The sequence below is a fragment of the Mobula hypostoma genome, chromosome 23 (assembly GCF_963921235.1).
Source record: "Mobula hypostoma chromosome 23, sMobHyp1.1, whole genome shotgun sequence".
NCBI lineage: Eukaryota > Metazoa > Chordata > Chondrichthyes > Myliobatiformes > Myliobatidae > Mobula > Mobula hypostoma.
Window position 1 is genome coordinate 7,096,513 of NC_086119.1, and position 27,068 is coordinate 7,123,580.

At 39.8% G+C, this 27,068-nt stretch overlaps 1 protein-coding gene across 2 annotated transcripts in view; it reads right to left on the bottom strand.

The window, feature by feature from the left end:
* med13a (mediator complex subunit 13a) overlaps window positions 1–27,068 on the bottom strand; it is a 184,177-nt gene that overhangs the window by 64,796 nt on the left and 92,313 nt on the right. For both annotated transcript variants that reach the window (XM_063031090.1, XM_063031089.1), the window contains exons 9-11: window positions 22,530–22,634; window positions 15,479–16,174; window positions 38–260 (exon numbers count right to left, since the gene is read on the bottom strand). In XM_063031090.1, coding sequence (XP_062887160.1) covers window positions 38–260; window positions 15,479–16,174; window positions 22,530–22,634 — 1,024 coding nt within the window. The remainder of the gene's footprint in view (window positions 1–37; window positions 261–15,478; window positions 16,175–22,529; window positions 22,635–27,068) is intronic.

The window sequence follows — 27,068 nt, forward strand, 5'->3', positions numbered from 1 at the left end:
GCAACATCAATGGAAAAATTCATCTATCATGGCTCACCTTCTGTGCATGTTTCCTTCCAGGATCCCTTTCAGTGGCTTGTTTGTCTTTCTTATCAGGAAAGCTGAACTCCTCATCTCCATCATCAAATGCATATGGATCAACTTCTGACTTAGAATCAGCCTCCAGACGACTACTTTTGTAACATTGGTTTATCCTCTGGATATATGTCTGAATCCGCTCTTCAGAAATCTTTAATGGCTTATTTGAACGTGCCACCAACCTAAAAGTTTTAAAAGTTCAAAAAAATTAAATAACCCACATTCAAGAACCCTCATACACTTATCAAAGAATGTATAAATTAAGCAACCTTGAGATTTGCTTGCTCACCAGTAGCCACAAAGCAAGAAACCCGAAAGAACCCAATTTAAAGAAAAAAAAATACAAGTCATGCAAACAACTGTACTGGAACAGCAGCATATTCTGAACCAAAAACAAGCCCTCAGATCCAAACCCCAGAGCAGCCCAGAGTAAGCCTAAAGCCTCGATTATCCGTTCATCATATTAGCAGGCACAGAGCCCGGCAGCTGGGGCAGTCTTCATAGCCTCAGTGCCATGTAGATGACCATCGCAGAACGATCGAAATCTGCTCTTGTCCCTGACACCCTGTCTTTTCAGTCTATCTAGGTCAGTATTTAAATTGGCCAAACAATGGACAGCGAAAGGCTCGGGCAGCCTGGAGAGAAGAGTGAACACCGCGGAGATCGAGCAAAATCAGCTCTTGCCAGAGTCCCAACTTCTCCTTACGGCACCCAGTGATCCAACCTCGCTCCCAGGCCAGCTGTACTAGAATCAGAACTCCATCTGCACTGCTTCATCTACTGAACTCACCCCTTCACTGTTTGTAGTGATAATTTAACAGATTTACCTCAGAAAAGGCATTTTTTAATAGAGATTTTAGTAATTTTTAGTCAGATTTCTTTGCTTTTGTGACTACCAGAAAGTTGTTTCACACATTCGGTAGTGCTATCAACGGCTGAGCACTCAAAATTTTCCTAAACCAAAAAGTACTAAACGGCAGTATTCAACCTACATTTTCTCCCAATCCTTTCAATCACTAACTACAATAACAAAGACCTCTGAAGGCTCAGTCTGAAAATTAATTGTAGATGCTGAGAAATGCAATTTAAAAGGAATGTCGCTAATATTGTTGCTTTAAACAATCCAGGATACTGTTCCAACCTTTTACCCTCTTTTTCAGAGGTACTCACCACTGAAGTAACTATGGCAGGAAAGGGTAATATTTGACGACTACTTACTCTCTGTCCCTTCATACTTTTAGTACAAGTTAATAATTTACATTTAAAATTAGGAGGGCATGATAAATCAGCTTGCAATTGATATAAAAATTGGTTCAATGCTTAACAAGAAGGAAACCTTTAGACTGCACCAAGATTTCAATGGACTGGACTGTTGTGCAAAAAGAGACAAACAGAATTCAATTCAGAAAAGTGTAAAGTTTTGTGAAACAAGTGTGAAGGCACTTGCAAGTATTATATAATTTCAAAAGGTTCTCAAGTACCTCTACAAAGAAACACTGGTGTGGATTAGGATTTCTTAATTAACAGTAAACCACAATGTCAAGTAAAAACCTATAGATTTTATTTATCCCCTTCCCTCTCCCTACCAATATTATACCAATGTGAAACAGACCAAAAAGCTTGAAATAGCAAGTAAAATGCCATATCATGCCTAATTAGCAGCTCCCAAGTAAATACTGTTGAACTTTTAAATCTCAGGAACCAACATTACCCACAAGGCAACATTTATTGAGCTCTCCTAGTGTCAAAATAATGGCAGTTTTATTCTGATGATACATTTACAAGGGTGTAACGCAAACAATTCCAGTATGTTGTCGCAGCACTGAAGGAACACTAATATATTGTATCGCTTCAGCAGAAGCAAGGCACAACCTTGGTGAACTCTCTGGCACTTCCTATGAAAGTCCAAAGTAAATTTATTATGTTACCATATACTACCTTGAGACTCATTTTCTTGCAGGCATTTAGAGGAAATAAAATAGAAGTTATGAAAATCTATACATAGACTACAACTAACAACCAATGTGTAAATGCAAACATAATACTGAGAACAGGAGTTGTAAAGTATCATTGAATGTAGAATCAGGACACCATTATTCACTAGCAGTAAAGAGGATGATCAAAGCTTGAATACAAAAGCCGTTCATGTCATATCTGTGTTACTGTTGCTAATCTAAAGCAGGATAAGTGCTGAGCATTCCATTGTATACATGACACAAAGATGGCAAAAAGAGGTTTTCTAGTTACAAATAAATCATCTGCCACAACATCCCCAGCCTCTGGCATGTTTTTCCAATTTTGAAGTCAGGGGCTAGTGTGGCTAATCCACTTAAGTTTTGGGTTCATGGCAATCTCAAAAACTACATACAAAGTCAGGAATCCAAAGGTTGAGTATGGTGGATCTAATGTTCTGAGCTGCATGTAGTACAATACAGGGAGCACTGTATGAAAGGTGGATGAGCTTAGCGCATGGATCAGCACCTGGAATTATGACAGTGTAGCCATTAATGAGACTCAGTTGCAGGAGGAGCATGACTGGTAGCTCAATGCGCCTGGCCTCCATTGTTGTAAGTGCAACAGGAGGGATGGTATTACTAGTCAGGGAAAACGTCAAAGCAGTGCTCAGTCGTGACAGACTAGAGAGCTCATTTAGCGAGGGCTCGTGGATAGAAATGGGGAATAAGAAAGGTACACCCAACATTAATGGATATTATAGAGCACCCAACAGTCCACAGGATTTAGAGGAGCAAATTTGCAGAGAGATCACAGACTCTTGCAAGTAACATAAGGCTGCGATGTTAGGCGATTTTAACTTTCCACACATTGACTGTGATTCACAAATTGTAAAAGGAATAGATGGGAAAGAGTTTGTCAAACATGTTCAGGAAAGTTTCCTCAATCAGTACATCGAAGTCCCAACTAGAGAAAATGTGATACTACATCTCCTACTAGGGAATCAAACAGGGCACGTGACAGAAGTTTACATAGGGGAGCAGTTTGCATCTAGTGAAAATAATGTCATTAGTTTTAAGGTAATTATGGAAAAGGATAGATTTGGTCCTCTGTTTGAGGTTCTAAATTAGAGAAAGGCTGACTTTGATGGTATCAGAAAGGATTTGGCAAGTGTGGATTGCATAGGTTGTCTTCTGGCAAAGAAGTACTAAGTAAGAGGAAATCAAAAGTGTAAGTTTGAGAGCACAGAGTTTGTATGTTCCTGTCAGAATAAAAGGCAAGGGAACCTTTGTTTCCAAGAGATACAGGGGCCTTGGTTAAGAAAACGAAGGAGATGCATAGCAGATACAGACAGGTAGGAACAAATGAGGTACTTGAGTATAAGAAAAGCAAGAAAACACTTATGGAGGAAATCAGGAGGGCTAAAAGAAGACCATAAGACAAAGGAGCAGAAGTCGGCCATTCGGCCCATCAAGGCTGCTCTGCCATTTTATCATGAGCTGATCCATTCTCCCATTTAGTCTCACTCCCCCGCCTTCTCACCATAACCTTTGATACCCTGGCTACTCAGATACCTATCAACCTCTGCCTTAAATACACCCAATGACTTGGCCTCCACTACCACCCGTGGCAACAAATTCCATAGATTCACCACCCTCTGGCTAAAAAAATTTCTTTGCATCTCTGTTCTGAATGGACACCTTTCAATCCTTAAGTCATGCCCTCTCGTACTAGACTTCCCCATCATGGGAAACAACTTTGCCACATCTACTCTGTCCATGCCTTTCAACTTTCGAAATGTTTCTATCGGTCATTCTTCTAAACTCCAAGGAATACAGTCCAAGAGCGTTCAAACGTTCCTCATATGTTAACCCTCTCATTCCCAGAATCATTCTAGTGAATCTTCTCTGTACCCTCTCCAACGTCAGCACATCCTTTCTTACATAAGGAGACCAAAACTGCCCACAGTACTCCAAGTGAGGTCTCACCAGCGCCTTATAGAGCCTCAACATCACATCCCTGCTCCTATACTCTATTCCCCTAGAAATGAATGCCAACATTGCATTCACCTTCTTCACCATTGACTCAAGCGGGAGGTTAACCTTAAGGGTATCCTGCACGAGGACTCCCAAGTCCCGTTGCATCTCAGAACTTTGAATTCTCTCCCCATTTAAATAATAGTCTGCCCGATTATTTCTTCTGCCAAAGTGCATAACCATACACTTTCCGACGTTGTATTTCATTTGCCACTTCTTTGCCCATTCTTCCAATCTATCCAAGTCTCTCTGCAGGCTCTGTTTCCTCAGCACTACCGGCCCCTCCACCTATCTTCATATCGTCAGCAAACTTAGCCACAAAGCCATCTATTCCATAATCCAAATCGTTGATGTACAAATTAAGAAGAAGCGGCCCCAACACAGACCCCTGTGGAACACCACTGGTAACCGGCAGCCAACCAGAATAGGATCCCTTTATTCCCACTCTCTGTTTCCTGCCAATCAGCCAACGCTCTATCCAAGTATGTAACTTTCCCGTAATTCCATGGGCTCTTATCTTGTTAAGCAGCCTCATGTGTGGCACCTTGTCAAAGGCCTTCTGAAAATCCAAATATACAACATCCACTACATCTCCCTTGTCTAGCCTAATTTCCTCAAAAAATTGTAATAGGTTTGTCAGGCAAGATTTTCCTTTAAGGAAGCCATGCTGAGTTCTGCCTATCTTGTCATATGCCTCCAGGTACTCCGTAACCTCATCCTTGAGGATCGACTCCAACAACTTCCTAACCACCAATGTCAAGCTAACAGGTCTATAATTTCCTTTTTGCTTCCTTGCCCCCCTTTTTAAATAGCAGAGTGACATTTACAATCTTCCAGTCCTCCGGAACCATGCCAGAATCTATCAACTTTTGAAAGATCATCCCTAATGCCTCCGCAATCTCCACAGCTACTTCCTTCAGAACACAAGGGTGCATTCCATCTGGTCCGGGAGATTTATCTACCTTTAGACTATTCAGCTTTCTGAGTACTTTCTCTGTCGTAATTGTGACTGCACACACTTCTCTTCCCTGCCATCCTTGAGTGTCCAGTGAAGACCGATGCAAAATACTTGCTCAGTTCCTCCGCCACCTTCTTACCTCCCATTACAATTTCTCCATCATTTTCTATCAGTCCTATATCTACTCTCACCTGTCTTTTACTCTTTACATATTTGAAAAAGCTTTTAGTATTCTCTTTGATATTATTTGCTAGCTTCCTTTCATAGTTCATCTTTTCCCTCTTAATGACCTTCTTAGTTTCCTTTTGTAAGGTTTTAAAAACTTCCCAGTCCTCTGTCTTCCCACTAATTTTTGCTTCCTTGTATGCCCTCTCCTTTGCTTTAACTTTGGCTTTGACTTTTCATCAGCCACGGTTGCATCCCTTTTCCACTCGAAAATTTCTTCTTTTTTGGAATATACCTGTCTTGCACCTTCCTAAACACAAAATAATCTGCAGATGCTAGGGTCAAAGCAACACTCACAACACGCTGGAGGAACTCAGCAGGTCGGGAAGCATCCATGGAAACGATCAGTCAACGTTTCGGGCCAGAACCCTTCGTCAGGACAGGCCCGAAATGTTGACTGATCGTTTCCACGGATGCTGGCCGACCTGCTGAGTTCCTCCAGCGTGTTGTGAGTGTTGCTTGCACTTTCTTCACTTCTCACATAAACTCCAGCCACTGCTGCTCTGCCGTCCTTCCCGCCAGTGTCTCTTTCCAGTTAACTTTGGCCAGTTCCTCTCTCATGCCACTATAATTTCCTTTACTCCACTGAAATACAGTGGAAAGAAGGCATAAGGCTGCTCTGGCACACAAGGTAAAGGAGAATTTTACGGGCTTCCATAGATATATTAAGAGCAAAGGGATAGCAAGGGACAAAATTGGTCCTCTGGAAGATCAGACTGGTAATCTATGCATGGAGCTGAAAGAGATAGGGGTATCTAAATTTTATCTGCATTTATTCCAGAGACGGACGCAGAGTCTACAGAAGTGAGGCAACGCAGCAGTATGGTCATGGACCCTATACAGATTATAGAGGAGAAGGTGTTCGCTGTCTTGAAGCAAATTAGGTTGGATAAATCCCCAGGGCATGGTTAGTTGTTCTCTTGGACCCAATGGGAGGCTAGTGCAGAAATTGCAGGGGCCCTGGCAGAGATATTTAAAACATCCTTAGCCACAGTTGAGGTGCTAGAGGATTGGAAGATAGCTAATGTTGTTGTATTGTTTAGGAGATGCTCTAAGAACAAGACAGGAAATTATAGGCGGGTGAGCCTGACATCAGTAGTGGAAAAGTTATTGGAAGGTATTCAAGGACCAGATATAAGTATTTGGATACACAGGGACTGATTAGAGATAGTCAACATGGCTTTGTGCATGGCAAGACATGTCCAACCAATCTTATAGAGCTTTTCAAGAAAGTTAACAAGAAAGTTAGTAAAGGCAAGGCAGTGGATATTGGCTACATAGACTTCAGCAAGACAAGGTCCTGCATGGAAGGTTGATCAAGAAGGTTCAGTAATTTGGTATTCAGGATGAGATAATAAATTGGATTAGACACTGGCTTCACAGGAGAAGCCAGAATGGTAGTAGATGGTTACCTCTCTGACTGAAGGCCTGTGACTAGTGCTGTATCACAGGAATCGGTGCTCAGTCCATTATTGTTTGACATCTATGTCAACGATCTGGATGATAACGTGGTAAACTGAATCAGCAAATTTGCTGATGACACCGAGACTGGGGTGTGGTGGAAAGCGAGGAAGACTATCAAAAATTGCAGTGGGATCTGACCAGCTGGAAAAATAGGCTGAAAAATGGCAGATGGATTTAATGCAGACAAGTGAGTTGTTGCACTTTGGAGGAACCAACCCGGACAGGTCTTTCACGGTGAATCATAGCATACTGAGGAGTGTGGTAGAATGCAGATCCACAATTCCTTGAAAGTGGCATCACAGGTAGATAGGGTCGTAAAGAAAGCCTTTTAGCACATTGGCCTTCATAAATCAATGTACTAAGTATAGGAGTTGGGACTGTGCTGTAGTGTTCTATGACTCTATAGTGACTACAATCCCTTTCGAAGTGCTACGACAGTTTGTTGAATAGGTCATTACTTGGTTCTCATGTGATAGAAAAGAACTACCCTATTTTTCAGTCTTGGCCTGGATATATCACTGATGCTGCTACATCTTCACAGTTAGTTTCAAACTGGAAGATAGGTCATTAATAAACTCCAGACATTATAGGTTAAGGCTGCAACACCTACCTTCCTTCATCCATGAAGACCTCCTTTCTATCAAAGATGACTCCAGTTACTGCAGGGTTCTGCTTTTAACATCTGCTTCTCTCCTCACTGTGCTTTGCCTAAAACCCTCTTGCTTTTTCCAAGCTGACATTCCCTCTTTGTAGGGGGTGACTATTTTAATACACTTTCAGTCATGTCTACAGATGGGAAAGCCAGAGTATGTCAAAGCACTGCAAGATCTACTTGGCTTATCACAACATTGTGGGTCAAGGGGCCTGTTCCTGTGCTGTACTGTACCGTGTTCTATTTTCAATTTCTCTTCAAAGTTGTCTTAGACCCAACTTTACGCCAAATTGTTCAATTTGAAACAACAGTCAAAATTACTTCATTATCAATGTTCAATCACAAACAAGAGAAAAATCTGCAGATGCTGAAAATTCAAGCAACACACATAAAATGCTAGAGGAACTCAGCAGGCCAGGCAGCATCGATGGAAAGGTATAGTCGATGTTTCGGGATGAGATCCTTCATCAGGACTAAACAGGTCCTGATGAAGGGTCTCGACCCAAAACGTCGAGTGTACTCTTTTCCAAAGAATATGTCTAGCCTGCTGAATTCCTCCAGCTTTGTGTGTGTTGCTCATATCAAATATTCACTAACTTACAATAGTATATTGGTGAGACCTGTGTCCGGTGCGGCCTTCTGTATATTGGTGAGACCCAACGCAGATTGGGAGACTGCTTTGCTGAACACCTATGCTCTGTCCGCCAGAGGAAGCAAGACCTCCCAGTGCCCCTCCTCCCCTTCTTAGCCCATCCCTAATTTTTATTTTTTTTATTTTATTTTTCTTTTCCTTCTCTCTTTCCCTCTCACAACTCCTTGCTTGTTCTCCATCTTCCTCTGGAGCTCCCCTCCCCTTTCTTTCTTCCAAGGCCTTCTGTCCTATGATACTACCTCTTCTCCAGCCTTATTCCTTTTGCCAATGAACCTCCCAGCTCTTGGCTTCATCCTCCTGTCTTCTCCTATCATTTCGGGTCTCCCCCTCCACCTCCCACTTTCAAATCTCTTACTATCTCTTTTCTTCATTAGTCCTGTCGAAGGGTCTCAACCCAAAACATCGGTTGTACTTCCTATAGATGCTGCCTGGCCTGCTGCATTCTACCAGCATTTTGTGTGTGTTGCTCGCATTTCCAGCATCCGCAGATTTTCTTGTGTTTACAATCATAATTACTTAAGTTGCTCTATACTTTAGTCTAGTGTGTCAGGAGTAAAAGGCACTTTTTCCACAATGATTTCACCAAGACCTCCTCTCACCAGAGCAAAGGTCTTCCTTTGAACTGAAAAGTTAGAAAATAAACAATGTCAGAGACCTGGCACTTCTTCACAGGATTAAAGGCATCCGTTAGTCTTGCGAGACCATGGAGTCTTCACTCCCCAGGGCGCAGGCCTGGGCAAGGTTGTATGGAAGACCAGCAGTTGCCCATGCTGCAAGTCTCCCCTGTCCACGACACCGATGTTGTCCAAGGGAAGGGCAAGGGCCGATACAGCTTGGCACCGGCGTCATCACAGAGCACTCTGTGGTTAAATGCCTTGCTCAAGGACACAACACACTGGGGCTCAAACTCACGACCTTCAGGTCGCTAGTTAAATGCCTTAACCGCTTGGCCACGTGCCCAATTCACAGGATTAAACATGAAAATACCACATTAAGAAAAGTGGGTTTCTACCAACTCACTCAAAACTACTGTTGAGCTAGGCTGCCCAGGTATTGGAGAATAATAATTAGGAGATGATGTATTAATAAATGAACTTTTCCCACAAAAAGAGTAACTTTAAAAAAAACCTATTTAAATAGCTCTTTATACAGTAACTTTAGTTCAAACTTAAAACTAACGTCTGGAAAAATCATGACCTGAAACTGTCAATTTTATTTTCAGTAAGATACAGTAATGTCAATTAGTTGTGTTTATCTTTCCAGTGGTTAACTAACATATGGGTGTGACTGCATAATGGTTCCAGTCTGATAGGAGACTGTGGCCTTTTTGCACAGAAGATCCAAAATTATTCTAAAAGTGTAAAAAAAAAACCTCTTGCATCTCAGCAATTAAAGGATATTGTTTTCCAATCTTGATAATTAAGTATTCTACAATTCTATTTATTCAGCCATTTTAGATATATTTAAACTAAAAAGATTTTAGGACATCTAAAGAAACAGTTGCAGATTCCTTCAGCAAGGGGGTGCACTAATTTAACCATCTGGACCAGAGATAAAAAGGTCTGTGTATCTCAATAGCATGGAATCCTGATGTTAAATGCCTTAAATAATTTCCATATTGTAGGCCTTGCATACTTCACTGTATGCTAACTGAATCCATTTGCCAGAAGTGCGTTGATTATTTACTGAGGACTGTGCCCATTAGTGCAATAAGGAACAGAGTGCAGCAGGAGATCAAAAAGCATGAGTGACATAAGAATCAGAAAGAGGACGGGCTTCCTTCACCCTGGTACACATCTGCGTTAAGGATTATCCACATGTGTGGATCTTGTGGAGTAGGGGATAGCAGCTCATGAGAGTGCGGGGAAAAGAGAATTTGGATCTTTACTGCAGAAACATTTGGAATTTTATTTTTTGGGATATTCAAATTTGAGATGTTCAATAAATACTTGATTTGGAAAAAAAAAGTAATCAAGCATTATTTTACTTCCATACAGTTAGTGAATAGCTGTACCAATACAAAAATCAGTACCCTCTCAACTGCTAAATGGCTGTAACTTACATCATTAGGAAAACTCCTGCCTTCTGGGATCTTAGTATGCTTGCATGCATTACTGTGCAACTTAAAATAGCTATATCATTACCAATTATAAAGGAATAACAAACATTATGCTTTACTTATCCAAGCTCAGTCTTTATCTCAATACTTTGGTTAAACGGGTGCATCCCTTTTAACAGTATTTTAAAAAAGACAGCAATGTGCAATAAGAATTAATAATTTTACAGTATGGGTAAAAGATTAACAAACTCATAAGTGAAAAGGATTCCATTTTGCAAATAAAAGGATCACAAACAACTTGGAAAATTAGTTGCAGGATATAGGTTTGCAAAAGGACTTGGGAGCACAAATTTTTTAAATATGACTGCAATTTGTGATGCAAGGCAATCACAGAAGAAAACCAAGTATAAGCGAGCTACTTCCAGAAGGGAAGTGTTGAAAAGTAGGCAAGTTATATTGAACTTTATCAAGCTTTATCTGAATGACACCAGGGAGTACGGTTTCTATAAAAAAGGTTCACAAACATCAATAAACTTGCAGCTAGAGCCTTGGTTGAAATGTGGGCCCTGCGTTGACCAGAACCAGAATCAAGAACACTGGGGAGTCAGAAAAATAAGTACACTTGGAGCCAGACTCCAGTATTCTTACACATTTCAGCCAATTTTTGATATGCTTAAATAGACAAGGTGAAGCTTGTTCAGAATTGGTTACATCCATGGAGCGATTGACCACTGCACGTTATTGTTACCCTTGTTGTTAGTGCCAGCAGCCCAAGCAGCAAACACATTTATTACTACAGTATTAAGAATCAGGAAAGAGAAGACAGCTGAGCAATGCTTGAAAAGATCTTTGGAGTTGAGAAAACTTTGGACAACTGTGCATAGATCAAAAATGTGATCTTATTGGTGGGGAAAAAGCAAATCTAGAGGTTATTGATGCAAAATAGTCATTTTGAATTTTTTTTAAACAAATTCAATATAAAACTTTATTCCCCCCCTGCCCCCCCCCAAGAATGGTGAGAATGCAGACTTTGCCAAGTGGTATCGATGTACCTTGATGAGCACAAGGGACAAGGAATAGGTTGATAGATGAGTATGTGGGAAAGTCTCCATAGCTGTGTCTTCTGCATTGAAGTGTCATAATATGCTCCATCATAAAATGAATATTGGCAACAGTTATAATGAACAGTTACAGCACGTGACCAGTGATACAACTGCATATTTCAGTATTGTGTGAACAATGGCAGTTTGCAGTCGAGAAAACTCCATGCAGTCAGTTCATCAAATGGTTCTGATAAAAACTATATAATTGGATGAGTATTGCTTGAAAGCAGTGGAATAGTGGATAATGTCCCATAAAGTTTGATCAGAACCATTTAATGAACTGATATTGGACTTTTCTCTACTATACACGACCACTGTTCATATTATACAGAAATACCTCATTGTGTTACAGGTTATACGCTTCTTATAATCAGTTGATCATATTCTCATTAATATCAAAACATTCAAAAATTTAGACCATAAGACATAGGAGCAGAATTAGGCCATTCAGCCCATCTAGTCTGCTCTGCCATTTAATCATGGCTGATTTATTATCCCTCTCAACCATTTCTCCTTTCTTTTCTCCATAACCTTTGACACCTTTACAATTCAGGAACCTATCAACCTCTGCCTTAAACATATCCAAATAATTGGTCTCCCTCAGCCATCTGCAGCAATGTATTCAATTATCCACTGCCTCATCCTTCTAATCTCCAGCGATTACAGACCTAGGGCAAGCAAATGCTCCTCATATGTTAAACCTTTCATCTCTGGGATCATTCTTCAGGGACTTTGCCAATGCTAGCACATCCTTCCTCAGATATAGGGCCCAAAACAACTCACAATACTCCAAAACCTCTAAATACTTCAATCTATTATTGGTTGATGCCATGAATAATGGAAATTAGTGAGTGCCAATGATACACAGAAAATAATTAAAAACTCAATAAGCAGTTCAAATGTAGTCATGATACAACAGGATTAATCAACCACGGGAGTTCAGCATGAATTGTTTGAAAAGTAAGGAATATTTTAAATAAAATACAACAAATGCTACTGAGCTGCTATTTATATTTTTAAAAATGGTTAGGTCATATCACTAGCTCCTACTGGATTTGGCTTATGCGACTTCAGAGAATATCAAGTTATTCTGTGGATAAAAATATTGTGAACTTGTCTTTAGCAATGAAAAGCTGTCAATTGTATTAAACTGTTCAAGATGCATATCGTTTTCTCAGGGCAACTAGGATAGGTGATAAGCACCAGCTTTGTCAGCAATGACCACAACCCAAAAGGGAACTTTGTGGGAACTCAATGTATTCTACCTTTAGCTTCAAAACATCAGAACTTTCATGATCAGATTCAATCTCATTGACACAAACTTCAATGAATGCAGACAAATAACTGAGGTGGATATATAATGCTCTGCTTCGTAACCTCCAAGGCCATGTCAAAGAAAATCCTGACAGCAAGAAAATGGGAAGCTGAAGACATCCTTCACTGCTAGCATCATCCCAAAGACCAAGCTCTCAAGTTCAGGTTTAATTATCATTCAACCAAACATGAATCTAGCGAAACAAAACAGTGTTCCTCCAAAGCCAAACTGCAAAACACATTAGCAACAGCACACTGCACATAGCACATATGGTTACAATGTCAGAAAAGCATAGGCACCAAGAAAAAATATAATTAGCTTCAGTCCATGAGTGTCCAGCTTGTTCTTCTACTGAGCGAATGGAGAGCAGTATCGACAGAAAGGGCCAGCCCCCAACACAGAACAGATTCCAGCATACCCCCCAGATGCCTCTCCTGCACCACCTCGTTATCACCTCCCCTGGGCGACTACTAAAGACGACCCTATGGTCTGGGCTAGTCCTCACCACAACCAAGGCAACACAGCTCCCCACTGTCAATCTCGCTAACGCAGCAGTCCCAACCAGCGGGCCGCAAAGCATGTGCTACCGGGCCGTGAGGAAACGATACGAGTCAGCTGCACCTTTCCTCATTCCCTATCACGCACTGTTGAACTTGAACATAGGGTTGCCAACTATCCCGTATTTGCCGGGACATCCCGTATATTGGGCTAAATTGGTTTGTCCCGTATTTCCCCTGCTAAGTTAGAGTGTTCCTATGAAACCTTTCATGCTGAAATGGTGTGAAGCGAAGAAGCAATTACTATTAATTTATATCAGAAAATTTTTTTTGAGCGTTCCCAGACCCAAAAAATAACCTAACAAATCATACCAAATAACACATAAAACCGAAAATAAATAACACTAACATATAGTAAAAGCAGGAATATGATAAATACACAGCCTATATAAAGTACAAATAATGTATATACAGTATAGTCGGGAAGATGAAGGCAAAACCGATTTGCGGGGGGAAATATCTGCACGTACGCACATGCGCACATCACGCATGCGCACACAGGTGCTCGTGCAAAGCTTCATGGTCATGGTAGTCTTTCTTGGGTTAAAATGTACCAGGATTTGACTGCTACTTTTGTCCCTTATTTGGGAGTGAGAATGTTGGCAACCTTAACTGTAAAAGACATGTTGAGGTGAATTTAACCCTACTTGAACACCTCCCCCCCAACCCCGTCGGCTGGTCCGCAAGAATAATGTACCAGATTTGCAGTGTTGTACCTTGCCAATGTCCAGCAGGGTCATGCGATCACAATAAAAACATCCAAGAAAATCACTCACACTTTTTGGACCACACACTGTCCAACAGTACATAAGTTCAAAAGCTCAAGTTCAAAGTACATTTATCAAAGAATGCATAAAATATACAACTTTGAGATTTATTTGCTTAACAAGTAGCCATAAAGCAAGAAACCCGAAATAACCCAATTAAATTTTTAAAAAATTATAAAACCAACACCCAAGAGAAGGGAAAAATCAACACAAGTCATGGAAACAACTGAAGCCAACAACCACAACGTCCAGGTAACACCAAAACAATGGTATAGTCCTGTAGTACTTAATATCCAGCAGTGACTAGCGATCATAAAAAAAGACACACAAGACAAACTTTTTACACCTTTAACTGGACCAGAGTGGACGCTGCTTCCAAGTGCGCCATCACCTTACTGGAAGCTTCTTATCTGAAGTTCCACCCTCTCGCTTTCCAAAAGAATCAAGTGAAAGAACCAGGATACAAATCTAAAAGACTGAACATCTGAATATCACTGATCCTCAGCCAGGATAATGTACTCACTTTATTCTAAGTTTCTGCACTGTAGAACCAGTAAAGCTCAGCACATTTCAACACTGGTGCTTCAGACTGTCACCAATACCAGATTCTGATCAGCTCATATTTCAAATTAGCTCAAAAGCAGTTGAATAATCATTTTTGCAGTTGTTAAAGTTTTCATTGAATTGGCCTACCATGACACAAAATGTTTCCCATTTCAGATATTTTAGTGTTCTATTCAACTATACAGAATTGGCTATATTCAACTATATTCACCAATTATCAGGTAAATTTTTGCTTCCTTTCTTTGAAATGTCCTTCCTCAATATTCTAAGGAATGGATGCAGATATTCCACTCTCAAGTTTCTACCAATGCTTTGCTGAAAGTGGCTTTTTCTAAACACATACAATACATTGCCCAACCAATGGTGAATTTTTCGTCTTCACAACTAATTTTCTTTATCTTGTTGATAAATTAAGATATCAAAATGGAAAAAGGCAAGAATGATTCAACCCAGTAGAGATCTGCTTTCACTTTGACACGAAAGAGTCTTTTTCTGTTGATCAGCATCCAAAAAAAGCCAAATTAAATCCCGTGATTCAATGTCATAAAATAATAAAACATGAAAACTCTACCGGGGGGAGGAGACAGAATACTTTTTTTAAAAGTAGGCATTGTACCTTGTGCTATGATAAGCCATTCTTTGTGAATATTCAAATTTACAAGAGCTCAATTGATGCAGTTTAGTAATTTAATTATTTTATGGACCGATCAGTATCTGACATGAATCTAAATGTTGAAACATACATAGCACTAAAAATATCCATGGTGAACATCAGGAACATTTATTCAACTAAGTGTACCTAGACAAAGGAACAAATGATAATGCATGTTCTAACTCATTACCAATCAGGAGTGAGGCTCCTTAGAGATGCTACCTCCAATCACCATTTCAGTACAAGAAAGATCATATTTAGGATTTTCTTGATCTACATAGATGATTCAACTACTTGTTATCGAAACTGCAACTGTGTAATCACTTTAAAGTCTAAACTTTACTAATGAAATGGATACCACCTCAAAATTTCCATTATGGATGCGCAACTATAAAAACATAAGAAATAAAAACATATAAAAAATGGTTTACTGCAACACTTACTCTGAGGCAGAAGGAAGTGTACGTTCTGAGTTACTTGCTGCAGTGTACTCCTCCCTGTATTTATCTAATGGCAGCTGCGGTGGAGTAAAATCATCATCCACCTGGGAGGGTAATCGATAACACTTCCACGTGACAGCACTCCCTTCATCTTCCAACTGTACAGCACCACTGTTGTATGTTGTAGGCTCCAAAACTTCTGGAAAACCCAACGGGAAAGCCTGGGTGGGAAGTGCCTCCATCCTGTCCTCTACAGCTTTGGCTGGAAGTAGTGGATCTGGTGCAGGCATCTGGCAGAATGGTTGACTGTGAGGTGTCAATGGGTTTTTAAATGTATCAACAACTTCCTCACCCCTCTCACACGGATGAGGGCTGAGTGGCGGTGGTGGCGGTGAGTTTGCCATCTCTGGCATGTGTAACTGTGAGGATTTTGAGGAGCTATGGTCACTAGGCCTCGCATTTGGGTATCTTCCTCTACTGTCCTGCGGCCTGATTCCAAGTCTGTGATTGGCTGAGTCCTGTTCCATTGAAACATCATCGCATGCTGAATTACGGTGATGGAATGGAGTTTGTGGCCGCTTCTGTTGTTTATCCCCTTTGTCTTGCTTGTCATTTATTTTGTGCTTGAGAGCTGTTGGCAGTTGTGGTCCTGGAGGCTGAGACTGTCCTTGCATTCCAGTCCCTCTTTTGTTCTTGTGCCTGCAAAATAATTATAAAAGACTCTTTTAGAAAAAGGATGCAGTTCTGTTCACATCAAGGTGACTAGAGATATCCAAGATCATTCAAATGAGGAGTTACTGTTCAAGGGAATGAAGTCAATCTTTAGTTATCAAAAACAAATAGGTGCAGATTTTAGAGTTCAATTCTAGCGCCAACTATAACAAGTTTGTATGTTCTCCCGATGACTGTGCGTTTCCTCCAGGTGCTCCGGTTTCCTCCCACAGTCCAAAAGACGTATCTGTAGTAGATTAATTGGTCATGGCAAATTGCAATGTAATTAGGCTAGTGTTAAATAGGTGGGCTGCTGCGTGGTGCTGCTCATTGGGCTGGAAGGGCCTGTTCTGCGCTGTATCTCTAAATAAACAGATTAGATAACATTACACTTTGATATTATGGGAGCTCCTTCATTTGTAGAGGTGTCCTTCAATCGGGCTTTCTTAACCCAGGGACAGCCTGTAGCCAAGAATGAAAATTACCTAGTTTTAATTTGTCCACAGCACTCTTTCCTCAATATGTTGATGAAAATGTCACCATGTATTTCAGCCCCAATTCAACTTTACCAGAAGCAGCTTCAACAGTCCATCATAAGCTCATTCTTAACTCCGCTCATCATCTGCCTTGCCCATTATACCTTATAGAGTTTCTAACTCTGTCCTTACTAGCCTATATTAAAATCATAGGAAGATCAGGAAGCAATCTAAAAATGATTTTCCATGTGTTACTGGATATAGCACTGCTAAATTACATCTCAAAGCATATTACCAATTTTCTATGGGAATATTTCATGGGCAGCAAATAACTGTTACCAAATTTCACTTATTGTTACATAAAAACTTCAGCAGTCCAATTCAGGAGCAGTACTGCATACAAAGGATTATAAAATCTGGATTCAATAGCAATAAACTTCACTGGTATCTGAACACAATTAACCATGCTTCAAAGTGCACCAACATGTTAATATTCGAAAACAAAATGGAAATTAGTAATGAGGTTATAAAAATGCTAGAGTTTCTATTTACCATAGAACCATAGAAACTACAGCACAGAAACAGGCCCTTTGGCCCTTCTTGGCTGTGCCGAACCATTTTCTGCCTAGTCCCACTGACCTGCACACGGACCATATCCCTCCATACACCTCCCATCCATGTATCTGTCCAATTTATTCTTAAATGTTAAAAAAGAACCCGCATGTACCACCTCGTCTGGCAGCTCATTCCATACTCCCACCACTCTCTGTGTGAAGAAGCCCCCCACATATGTTCCCTTTAAACTTTTCCCCCCTCACCCTTAACCCATGTCCTCTGGTTTTTTTTTCTCCCCTTGCCTCAGTGGAAAAAGCCTGCTTGCATTCACTCTATCTATACCCATCATAATTTTATATACCTCTATCAAATCTCCCCTCATTCTTCTACGCTCCAGGGAATAAAGTCGTAACCCATTCAACCTTTCTCTGTAACTGAGTTTCTCAAGTCCCGGCAACATCCTTGTAAACCTTCTCTGCACTCTTTCAATCTTATTTATATCCTTCCTGTAATTTGGTGACCAAAACTGAACACAATACTCCAGATTCGGCCTCACCAATGCCTTATACAACCTCATCATAACATTCCAGCTCTTATACTCAATACTTCGATTAATAAAGGCCAATGTACCAAAAGCTCTCTTTACGACCTTATCTACCTGTGACGACACTTTTAGGGAATTTTGTATCTGTATTCCCAGATCCCTCTGTTCCACTGCACTCCTCAGTGCCTTACCATTAACCCTGTATGTTCTACCTTGGTTTGTCCTTCCAACATGCAATACCTCACACTTGTCAGTATTAAACTCCATCTGCCATTTTTCAGCCCATTTTTCCAGCTGGTCCAAGTCCCTCTGCAGGCTCTGAAAACCTTCCTCACTGTCTACTACACCTCCAATCTTTGTATCATCAGCAAACTTGCTGATCCAATTTACCACATTATCATCCAGATCATTGATATAGATGACAAATAACAATGGACCCAGCACTGATCCCTGTGGCACACCACTAGTCACAGGCCTCCACTCAGAGAAGCAATTCTCTGGCTTCTTCCATCGAGCCAATGTCTAATCCAATTTACCAGCTCTCCATGTATACCTAGCGACTGAATTTTCCTAACTAACCTCCCATGCAGGACCTTGTCAAAGGCCTTACTGAAGTCCATGTAGACAATATCCACTGCCTTCCCTTCATCCACTTTCCTGGTAACCTCCTCGAAAAACTCCAACAGATTGGTCAAACATGACCTACCACGCACAAAGCCATGTTGACTCTCCCTAATAAGCCCCTGTCTATTCAAATGCTTGTAGATTCTGTCTCTTAGTACTCCCTCCAATAACTTACCTACTACTGACGTTAAACTCACCGGCCTGTAATTTCCCGGATTACTTTTCGATCCTTTTTTAAACAACGGAACAACATGAGCCACTCTCCAATCATCCGGCACTTCACCCGTAGACAGCGACATTTTAAATATTTCTGCCAGGGCCCCCGCAATTTCAACACTAGTCTCCTTCAAGGTCCGAAGGAACACTCTGTCAGATCCCGGGGATTTATCCACTTTAATTTTCCTCAAGACAGCAAGGACCTCCTCCTTTTCAATCTGTACAGTTTCCATGGTCTCACTACTTGATTCCCTCAATTCCATAGATTTCATGCCAGCTTCCTTACCTGTTTAAGATCTCCCCCATTTCCTTTGGTTCCGCACAAAGCCGACCACTCTGATCTTCAAGAGGACCAATTTTATCCCTTACAATCCTTTTGCTCTTAATATACTTGTAAAAGCTCTTTAGATTATCCTTCACTTTGACTGCCAAGGCAACCTCGTCTTCTTTTAGCCCTCCTGATTTCTTTCTTAAGTATTTTCTTGCATTTCTTATACTCCTCAAGCACCTGATTTACCCCGTTTCCTATACATTTCATACAACTCCCTCTTCTTCTTTATCAGAGTTGTAATATCCCTTGAGAACCAAGGTTCCTTATTCCTATTCAATTTGCCTTTAATCCTGACAGGAACATACAAACTCTGCACTCTCAAAATTTCCCCTTTGAAGGTTTCCCACCTACCAATCACATCTTTGCCAGAGAACAACCTGTCCCAATCCACGCTTTTTAGATCCTTTCTCATTTCTTCAAATTTGGTCTTCTTCCAGTTCAGAACCTCAACCCTAGGGCCAGATCTATCCTTGTCCATGATCAAATTGAAACTAATGGTGTTATGATCACTGGAACCAAAGTGCTCCCCTACACAGACTTCTGTCACTTGCCCTAATTCGTTACCTAACAGGAGATCCAATTCGTTTCATATGATACTTATTGCTGCCCACTATTAAGAACTATTACTAATGGACCATTAAAATACAATAACAAGTGTTAGCAAAATCAAAACTCATGGATTAAAGGAACACTGACAGTAAAGATATAGACTCAGAAACTAAAGTCAAGTCGTCACTTTTTATTGTCAGTTCAACCATAACTGCTGGTACAGTACACAGTAACAACTAGGCAACATTTTTCAGGACCATGGTGCTACATGAACAACACAAAAACTACACTGAACTACGTAAAACAACGCAAAACTACACTAGACTACAGACCTACCCAGGACTGCATAAAGTGCACAAAACAGTGCAGGCATTACAATAAATAATAAACAAGACAATATGCACAGTAGAGGGTTGTAGGCTGGTGTCAGTCCAGGCTCTGGGTATTGAGGAGTCTGATGGCTTGGGGGAAGAAACTGTTACATAGTCTGGTCGTGAGAGTCCAAATGCTTCGGTGCCTTTTGCCAGATGGCAGGAGGGAGAAGAGTTTGTATGAGGGGTGCGTGGGGTCCTTCATAATGCAGTTTGCTTTACGGATGCAGTGTGTGGTGTAAATGTCTGTAATGGCGGGAAGAGAGACCCCAATGATCTTCTCAGCTGACCTCACTATAAAACGTGAGTGATAGTGAATATTTCCAGACTGAACTGAGGTATACAGTGGTGCTCCCCAAGGGCTGCAATTAATACCACTGTTTTTTTCAAATTCTGCAGAAAATATGAAAGTTAGAAATGTAGCAACAAACAAGAAACACATTAGCAGACTTTAGAAAGATACATACCGGTGAAAGGATAGATATATGACAGATGAAATTTAATAGAATGATGGTTTATCAATTACAACTAGGTAGGAAGAATGTCAAAAAAGCTGTGTGAATAACTAGTACAAATAACAAGAGGGTAGTTACCAAAATTGTGATGTGTACATACAAATCATTAGAAATAGTAGAACATGTTGAAAAGGTTGATAATTGTAGAGTTGTTGGCATATACAAGTGTAAAAACAGAAGTTAAATTGAACTTTCATTAAAATAAACTAGTTCAGCTTCAGTTGGAAAGTTGTATTCAATTCGGTGTAGTTTCAAAAAGGTGAGATTAGAATTTTTTTGGCAAAACATTATAGGAATAAGGGATTTCAGTTATTCAGAGTAGAGAAACTGGTATGGTCTCAATTATGCACCAAAGCATTCAACTAAATGGAGAAAATATTTGACAGTAATCTGCAGTTATTATTCAACAAACTTTTGGCTTTCTTTTGCTTTCACCATCAGCTCCTTTACCATGCCGTGGCTGTTTCACAATTACCAACTTTGGCATCAACCTATTTGTCAATTTGTTTGAAAATATATATTTTTTCAATTTATTCATTTACAGGATGTGAGTGTCACCAACTAAGCCAGCATTTATTGCCCACCCCTAGTTGTCCTTGAGAAGGCGGTGATGAGCTGCCCTCTTGAACTGCTGCAGTCCCTGAGGTGTAGGTACACCCACAGTGCTGTTAGGAAGGGAATTCCATAATTTTAACCCAGCAACAATGAATGAACAATGTTTCCAAGTCAGGATGGTGAGTGTGGTGGTGGTGTTCCCAGGCATCTGCTCGTCCTTCAAAATGGTAGTGGTCGTGGGTCTAGAAGGTGATGTCTTACACACTGCCACAACTGTTTGTTGATGGTGGAAGGACTGGATGCTTGTGGAAGGGGTACCAATCAAGTGGGCTGCTTTGCACTGGTTGGTGTCAAGCTTCTGGAGTGTTGATGGAGCTGTACTCATCCAGGCGAGAGGCGAGTATTCCATTAAACACCTGACCTGAGCCTTGTAGATGGTGGACAGGCTTTAGGGAGTCAGGAGGTGAGTTACACGCCACAGGATTCCTAGCCTTTGGCCTGCTCTGCTAGCCATGGTGTTTATATGGCTAGTTTCCTGCCAATAGTAATCCCCACGATGTTGATAGTCAGGGATTCAGTGATGGTGATGCCATTGAATGTCAAGGGATGATGGTTACAGCCTCTATTTATGGAGATAGTCATTGCCTGGCACTTATCTGGCTCGAACATTACTTGCCACTTGTCAGCCCAAAGCCTGGATATTGTCCAGGTCCTGCTGCATTTGGGTATGAACTGCTACACTCATCTGAGGAGTCACGAAAGGTGTTCTGCAACGTGCAGTCATCTGCGGACATCTCCATTTCTGACCTTATGATGGAAGGAAAGTCATTGATGAAGCAGCTGAAGATGGTTAGTCCTAAGTCACCTCCCCGAGGAACTCCTGCAGTTAATAACCTGAGGATGAGATGATTGACCTCCAACCAACACAACCATCGTCCTTATAAAATATATTAACACACATTCCATTTTATAAAATTTATATATACGTAAAGGAGTCACTGTCATTTTCATTTTAAATGATAAGATTAACATTCTGTTCAAGTGATTAAAATACAGTTGTACTCAGAATGGTGCTGGCCAGTTACTGGGAAAAATCAAAGGTCCCAAATAAAGCCAATTCAGTGCCACTAGAACAAAACAACTATCATAGCCTTATCACTTTGCATTTTGAAAAAAATATACATCAGCAAGGTTAACAGGTTACAATAAAAGACAGAAAATACTCAATACTCTGAAAGAGATTCGCAACATTTGGTCTTTTTTTTTGGGTTCTATTAGGTGTCTTTGTTTTGTGGTTGCTTGTAAGGAGACAAATCTCAAGGTTGTATATAGTGTAAATACTTTGATAATAAATGCATTTTGAACATCAGAACCTGAAGATATTAGATCTGAAGAATCCTGTTCAACATGGCAGACATCTTTTCTCATAGCTGACAAATTAAGCAGGTCCATTATGTTCAGTTTTTTTTTAAAAATACACATGCACAGCTTCTTAATTTTTAAAAAATATATAACTTGCATATTAGGAAATATCTGTATTTTTGATGGATAATGTCCTTTTCTAATTTTCTTTTAAAACATGCATGTATTAAGTAATATTTCTGTACCTCGAACAGTTGCAATTCACTCTATGCCTGGCTTCAACAAAATCCCAGGATGTCTCTTTGTCCGATGCATCTTCTTCACAGCCATTCACAGTAGAAAACTTCCGCCTGGAAGTGATAAGTTTGGTTTTAATCAATTTTAATACTGAAGATTTTCCTAAAAGTAATTTAAGATCTGTTAGACTACTATAATGTACCTATAAATAGCCAGAGAGAAGCTGTAAGCTGGGAAAAATGTACCTTCAACCAATTTTTGAGACTTGGGTGGCTGAGGAGCAGCTTTCAGTCACTAACAGATTAATCTTTCCAGGTTAATTACACTGCAACTGGTCTGTTTTCCTGAGGTTCCAATTTATAAGTTCCCTTTGTTAACTTTCGCCTACCAACTCCATTGCTTGTAATTCCAGGAATGGAATTTATAAGTTCCAGGAATGGAATTACCAAATGTAGTAAGCCAAGCTTCAGAAACATCCAACAGCAGGGAAATAATGCACAGTAGATCAAACCTCTGGAAAACATAGGGCCTCACAAGAAGTAACATCCACAGAAACACAACTTCTGTTTTCTTTTTTTTTGGCATGCACGTACGTGCGTGTGCAGTGTTGCCAGGACATGTCTTTAAAGGTGCGGAGCGAGAGAGAGAGACTGTGTGGCGGGTCACTCCTCACACAGACATTTCGTGGTATTTTTCCCTTTATTTTACGAGGTTGAGTTGCGATCTTGACACTCAACCCCGCACGGATGGAAAGCGTACTCAGGAGTGGCCCCGACTGGATTCGAACCCAGGAACCTTCGTTCCGGAGTCCGGTGCTGATGTCATTGCGCCACCAGCCAGCCCACAACTTTTGTTTCCAGATTGAAGGTAGGTATATGGCTCATTGCAGCAACAATTCTTTGGCAACCAATGTTCAATAGCAAAATTATAAGATTCACATTAGAACATTAATGGACCACTACAAAGGTTGCATACACTATGAATAATGATAAACAATAGTGTTAGTTATGGATATCACTTCATTTCAACCAGCTTTCCAGGAGGTTAAAAATTGCAAGACAAAATAAATAGCAATCAACAGACAGGTCACAGACATTTTCAAAAGATGAATTCTAAAACAAAGTTTTTATTATAAATGCATCTTCCCCATGTGTATATTGTTTTACCACCAGTATACATTTCTTTAAAAAAAATAGTAGGAAGTATAGACCCCACTTCATTTCAGCAGTTTTAAGAAACCAGCCCAAAGCATGCCCACCGATGCTTCATTTGACAAATTCAGGAAGTCACAGTCTTTTCTTTTCTAACTATAAAACAGCAAATAAGCATTTTTTAAGATCAAATAAAGATGAGCTACACTTAACTCCCAAGTTTTTCTGAAAATAAACAGAATTATTCCGAAGTGGGTTTACTTTACTAAAAACTATGCCCTTTCTGCTCTTTCTCAAACTTTTAACCAAGCAAAGAGTAAGTAGTTAAGACAGAAAAGAGACAGGCTCAAATGTCAGTTCTGCTAAAGACTAAGACAAAAGTTGAAAGCTCACATCTGTAAGCAGGAAACACAAAAAAAATCAGCCGGAAAACCTATGGATTTGATGACCACCACTTCTGACTATTCTACACTTACCTAAAGATCAATCAACTAAATGAGATACCACTGGACTGCATGACACTTGGAACTACAGTAAACCCTTAATTTTCACAAAGGAAATTCTAGGAACAGTTACAAATTCCAAACCTTTCGAAATATTTTTACACAAGCACAGAAGTCAAAATGGCACAGAATATAAAGGGTAATAATAACACACCATTTGTAAACTTATTCTAATATGCTATAATGAAGAGAATCTTACATTACAGCATCATTGTAGAGGCAGAAATGGTGGTGGATGTGGTGAGATATGGTGGTGGTGAAGATCTTGGATGGGTTTTATTAAAGAACATCATGATAGACAGCTGTCTTATCAAGATTTTTTTTGGCACAGGGTTACTGCTGCCAAACCTTCCCTTTTAATTTTATGACTTCACTACATGGAGGGGACTTTAACTGATTTAGCTGTTTTGCACACTGAAAAGTTGACTTTGTCAGTCATTTGTCATTTTTAACCTTTTCTTCCAAGCCTGCTACAATGAGTACTTCACTGTCAGCCTATCACATCCACTTCCTTTTTCCTCAATACCACTGAAACCTCCTTCTCCCACCTAACAGGCCAGAGTTATGAGGTGCTTCAGCTCTCCACCAAGTGAAGAAAATCTGAAGACGACACTGGCAACTTCCTTATGCAAGTTTTGCCAAAATGTGGCTTTAGTTCATCCATGGATTCTTTAATGTGTTATAGTAAGTGATTCTGCATTCTTTCCAGCACTAAATAACACTACAGTGAGAATCAGCATCCATTGCATTTCCAATGAGGCCAAAAATATAATTATATATAAGGTTTAAATGGCATAACGTTTTTATTATCACCAGTTCAAAGGCTAGATGAAGGAAATGTTGCTTCAAAGTAAAGACACAATCTCCCCATCAGAGTAAGCAAAGTACTAATTCTATGAGTGACCTGAACATTGTCTATGATCAGCAAAACCTTAAATAATAGCTTTTTCAGTTTTGTGAATGAAGCAATTATAGAACCAATCCACAATGAATGAGCAGTAACTCAGGCATTTATGTTTGATTGCTAATAAAAGGATACAACAGGATTATTCCCCCCCCCCCACCCTCGCCATGCTTCTTCAATCAGCTCAGCAAACACAGCTTCACCATGTGATCTATAGAAATATTTAAAATAAATCCTTGGCTTCCTTCAACCTTGATGCTTTCAATCCTTTCTGAACAAGAAACATTCTTGCCACTGTCTTTCTGCACTACAACACAATCTCATCTGCATTAATGTCCTGCTCCAGTCAATTTAATTTTTCCTCAATTTTAGAAGCTTGGCAGGATGTACTCATCCCATTACGATCCCTAGATGCAACCTCGCTGGTAAGTTTTAGTCTGTGAAGAGGAAACCACCCAAGCCATTTTTGGCTTGTGTTAAAAAATACTCGCCAATATGATGAACATTATTTTTCTCTTTTAAAATGCTCATTTAACTTTTGGCTTTCCTGCTTGAGTATTTCACTGGTACTTTTCTTATGCTGGTCTTCAATCCATACATTCCGACATTTCCTGCATTTTCACTAATGTTGTGACACAAACTCAATAAGTTACTTTGGCACAGGCTGGTGCACTTGATGGTATGGTCTCTTTTTCCTCCTCCTCACAGATAAATCTTATCATTGACTTGTTCACCACTAACAAACAGCCAATGTTGCAACTGTCATCCACTCTTTACCTGGTCCAATAACTCAGCCATAAATTTGAACAATCACACAAGTTAAATACACAAGTATTTCAGAAGGTTGGATTGCAAGTATAATAGGTAAAGAACTGTGCCAAAGGTAGACTATACAATGTACAATTCATCGGACACCTTCTTGAGATTGTTGGTGGGTACTGTCAAAGAAATATGTCATAGCAATCCAAAGCAACAATTAAAAAGAAATGTTATCTAATTAACAATCCTTGGCAAAATAATTGTACCAAAAACCATCCAAAACTGAATTTTGGCATCAACAGACAGCTTTTTCTTGTTGCTTACTTTCAGGTCAAAATTCACCAGTAATGTATTATATTGATAATAAATGAATAGATAATTTTAAATTACCTAATTATACTGCCAAGTTGTAAAACTGACTTTAATTTAATTTAAAAATAAAATTAAATACATAAGATTCCTTAATCTTCACAAAACGTTATGAAGGTATGAAGGATTATTTAAGTACCAAAATTAAATGCATCTTAAATCAGTGCTGTTTCGAGGATTTCAGTGAGTCATAAACAAGAAACTTAAGAGTTTTGTAGCATGCCCTCTTAACCTATAATGAATTCCCAGTAGCTGATCTGAAGTAGATTTATAACTATCGCAACTGGAGTGAAATGCAAACAAGTATAGCATCTGAAGTAATAAATTGGGGTGATATTAACAAAGACTTGTCTTGGATTTTCCCTATAAACAAGTCACGCAATGAATGTTTTTGATGAATTTTCTTTTTTGCTGACCAACTTTCATTTAGCCTTTAGGATGCATTATTATCTAACTGATAAGCATTATAAATATAGCTTCAAATTATGATAGTATTTTTCATTCAATACATTCATCTCTGAACATAAAACAAGACATTGTTACAACCAGGCTTTCCTCATGTATGTTACACAGTCCCTGTAACAACTACCTCCCCATCTTGTACATCACATACATCTTGCAGTCTCAAAACCCCAGTTCTATCCAACCTCAAGTCTGCTGCCAGGGGCAAGAAACATTGTTGCTCCAATTCCTAAATGAGTGACCACTACAAGAAAATGGGTCAAATCACTTGCTCCTTGTATGTGAAAGATATACCATCCTTTGCAAGTATGGTATAAAATTTAGCATTTTGATTTCAGCTGCTGGTGTTGATAAACCTGAAAACAGCATTTCTGTCAAACGAAAGAACTGAAATAAGGG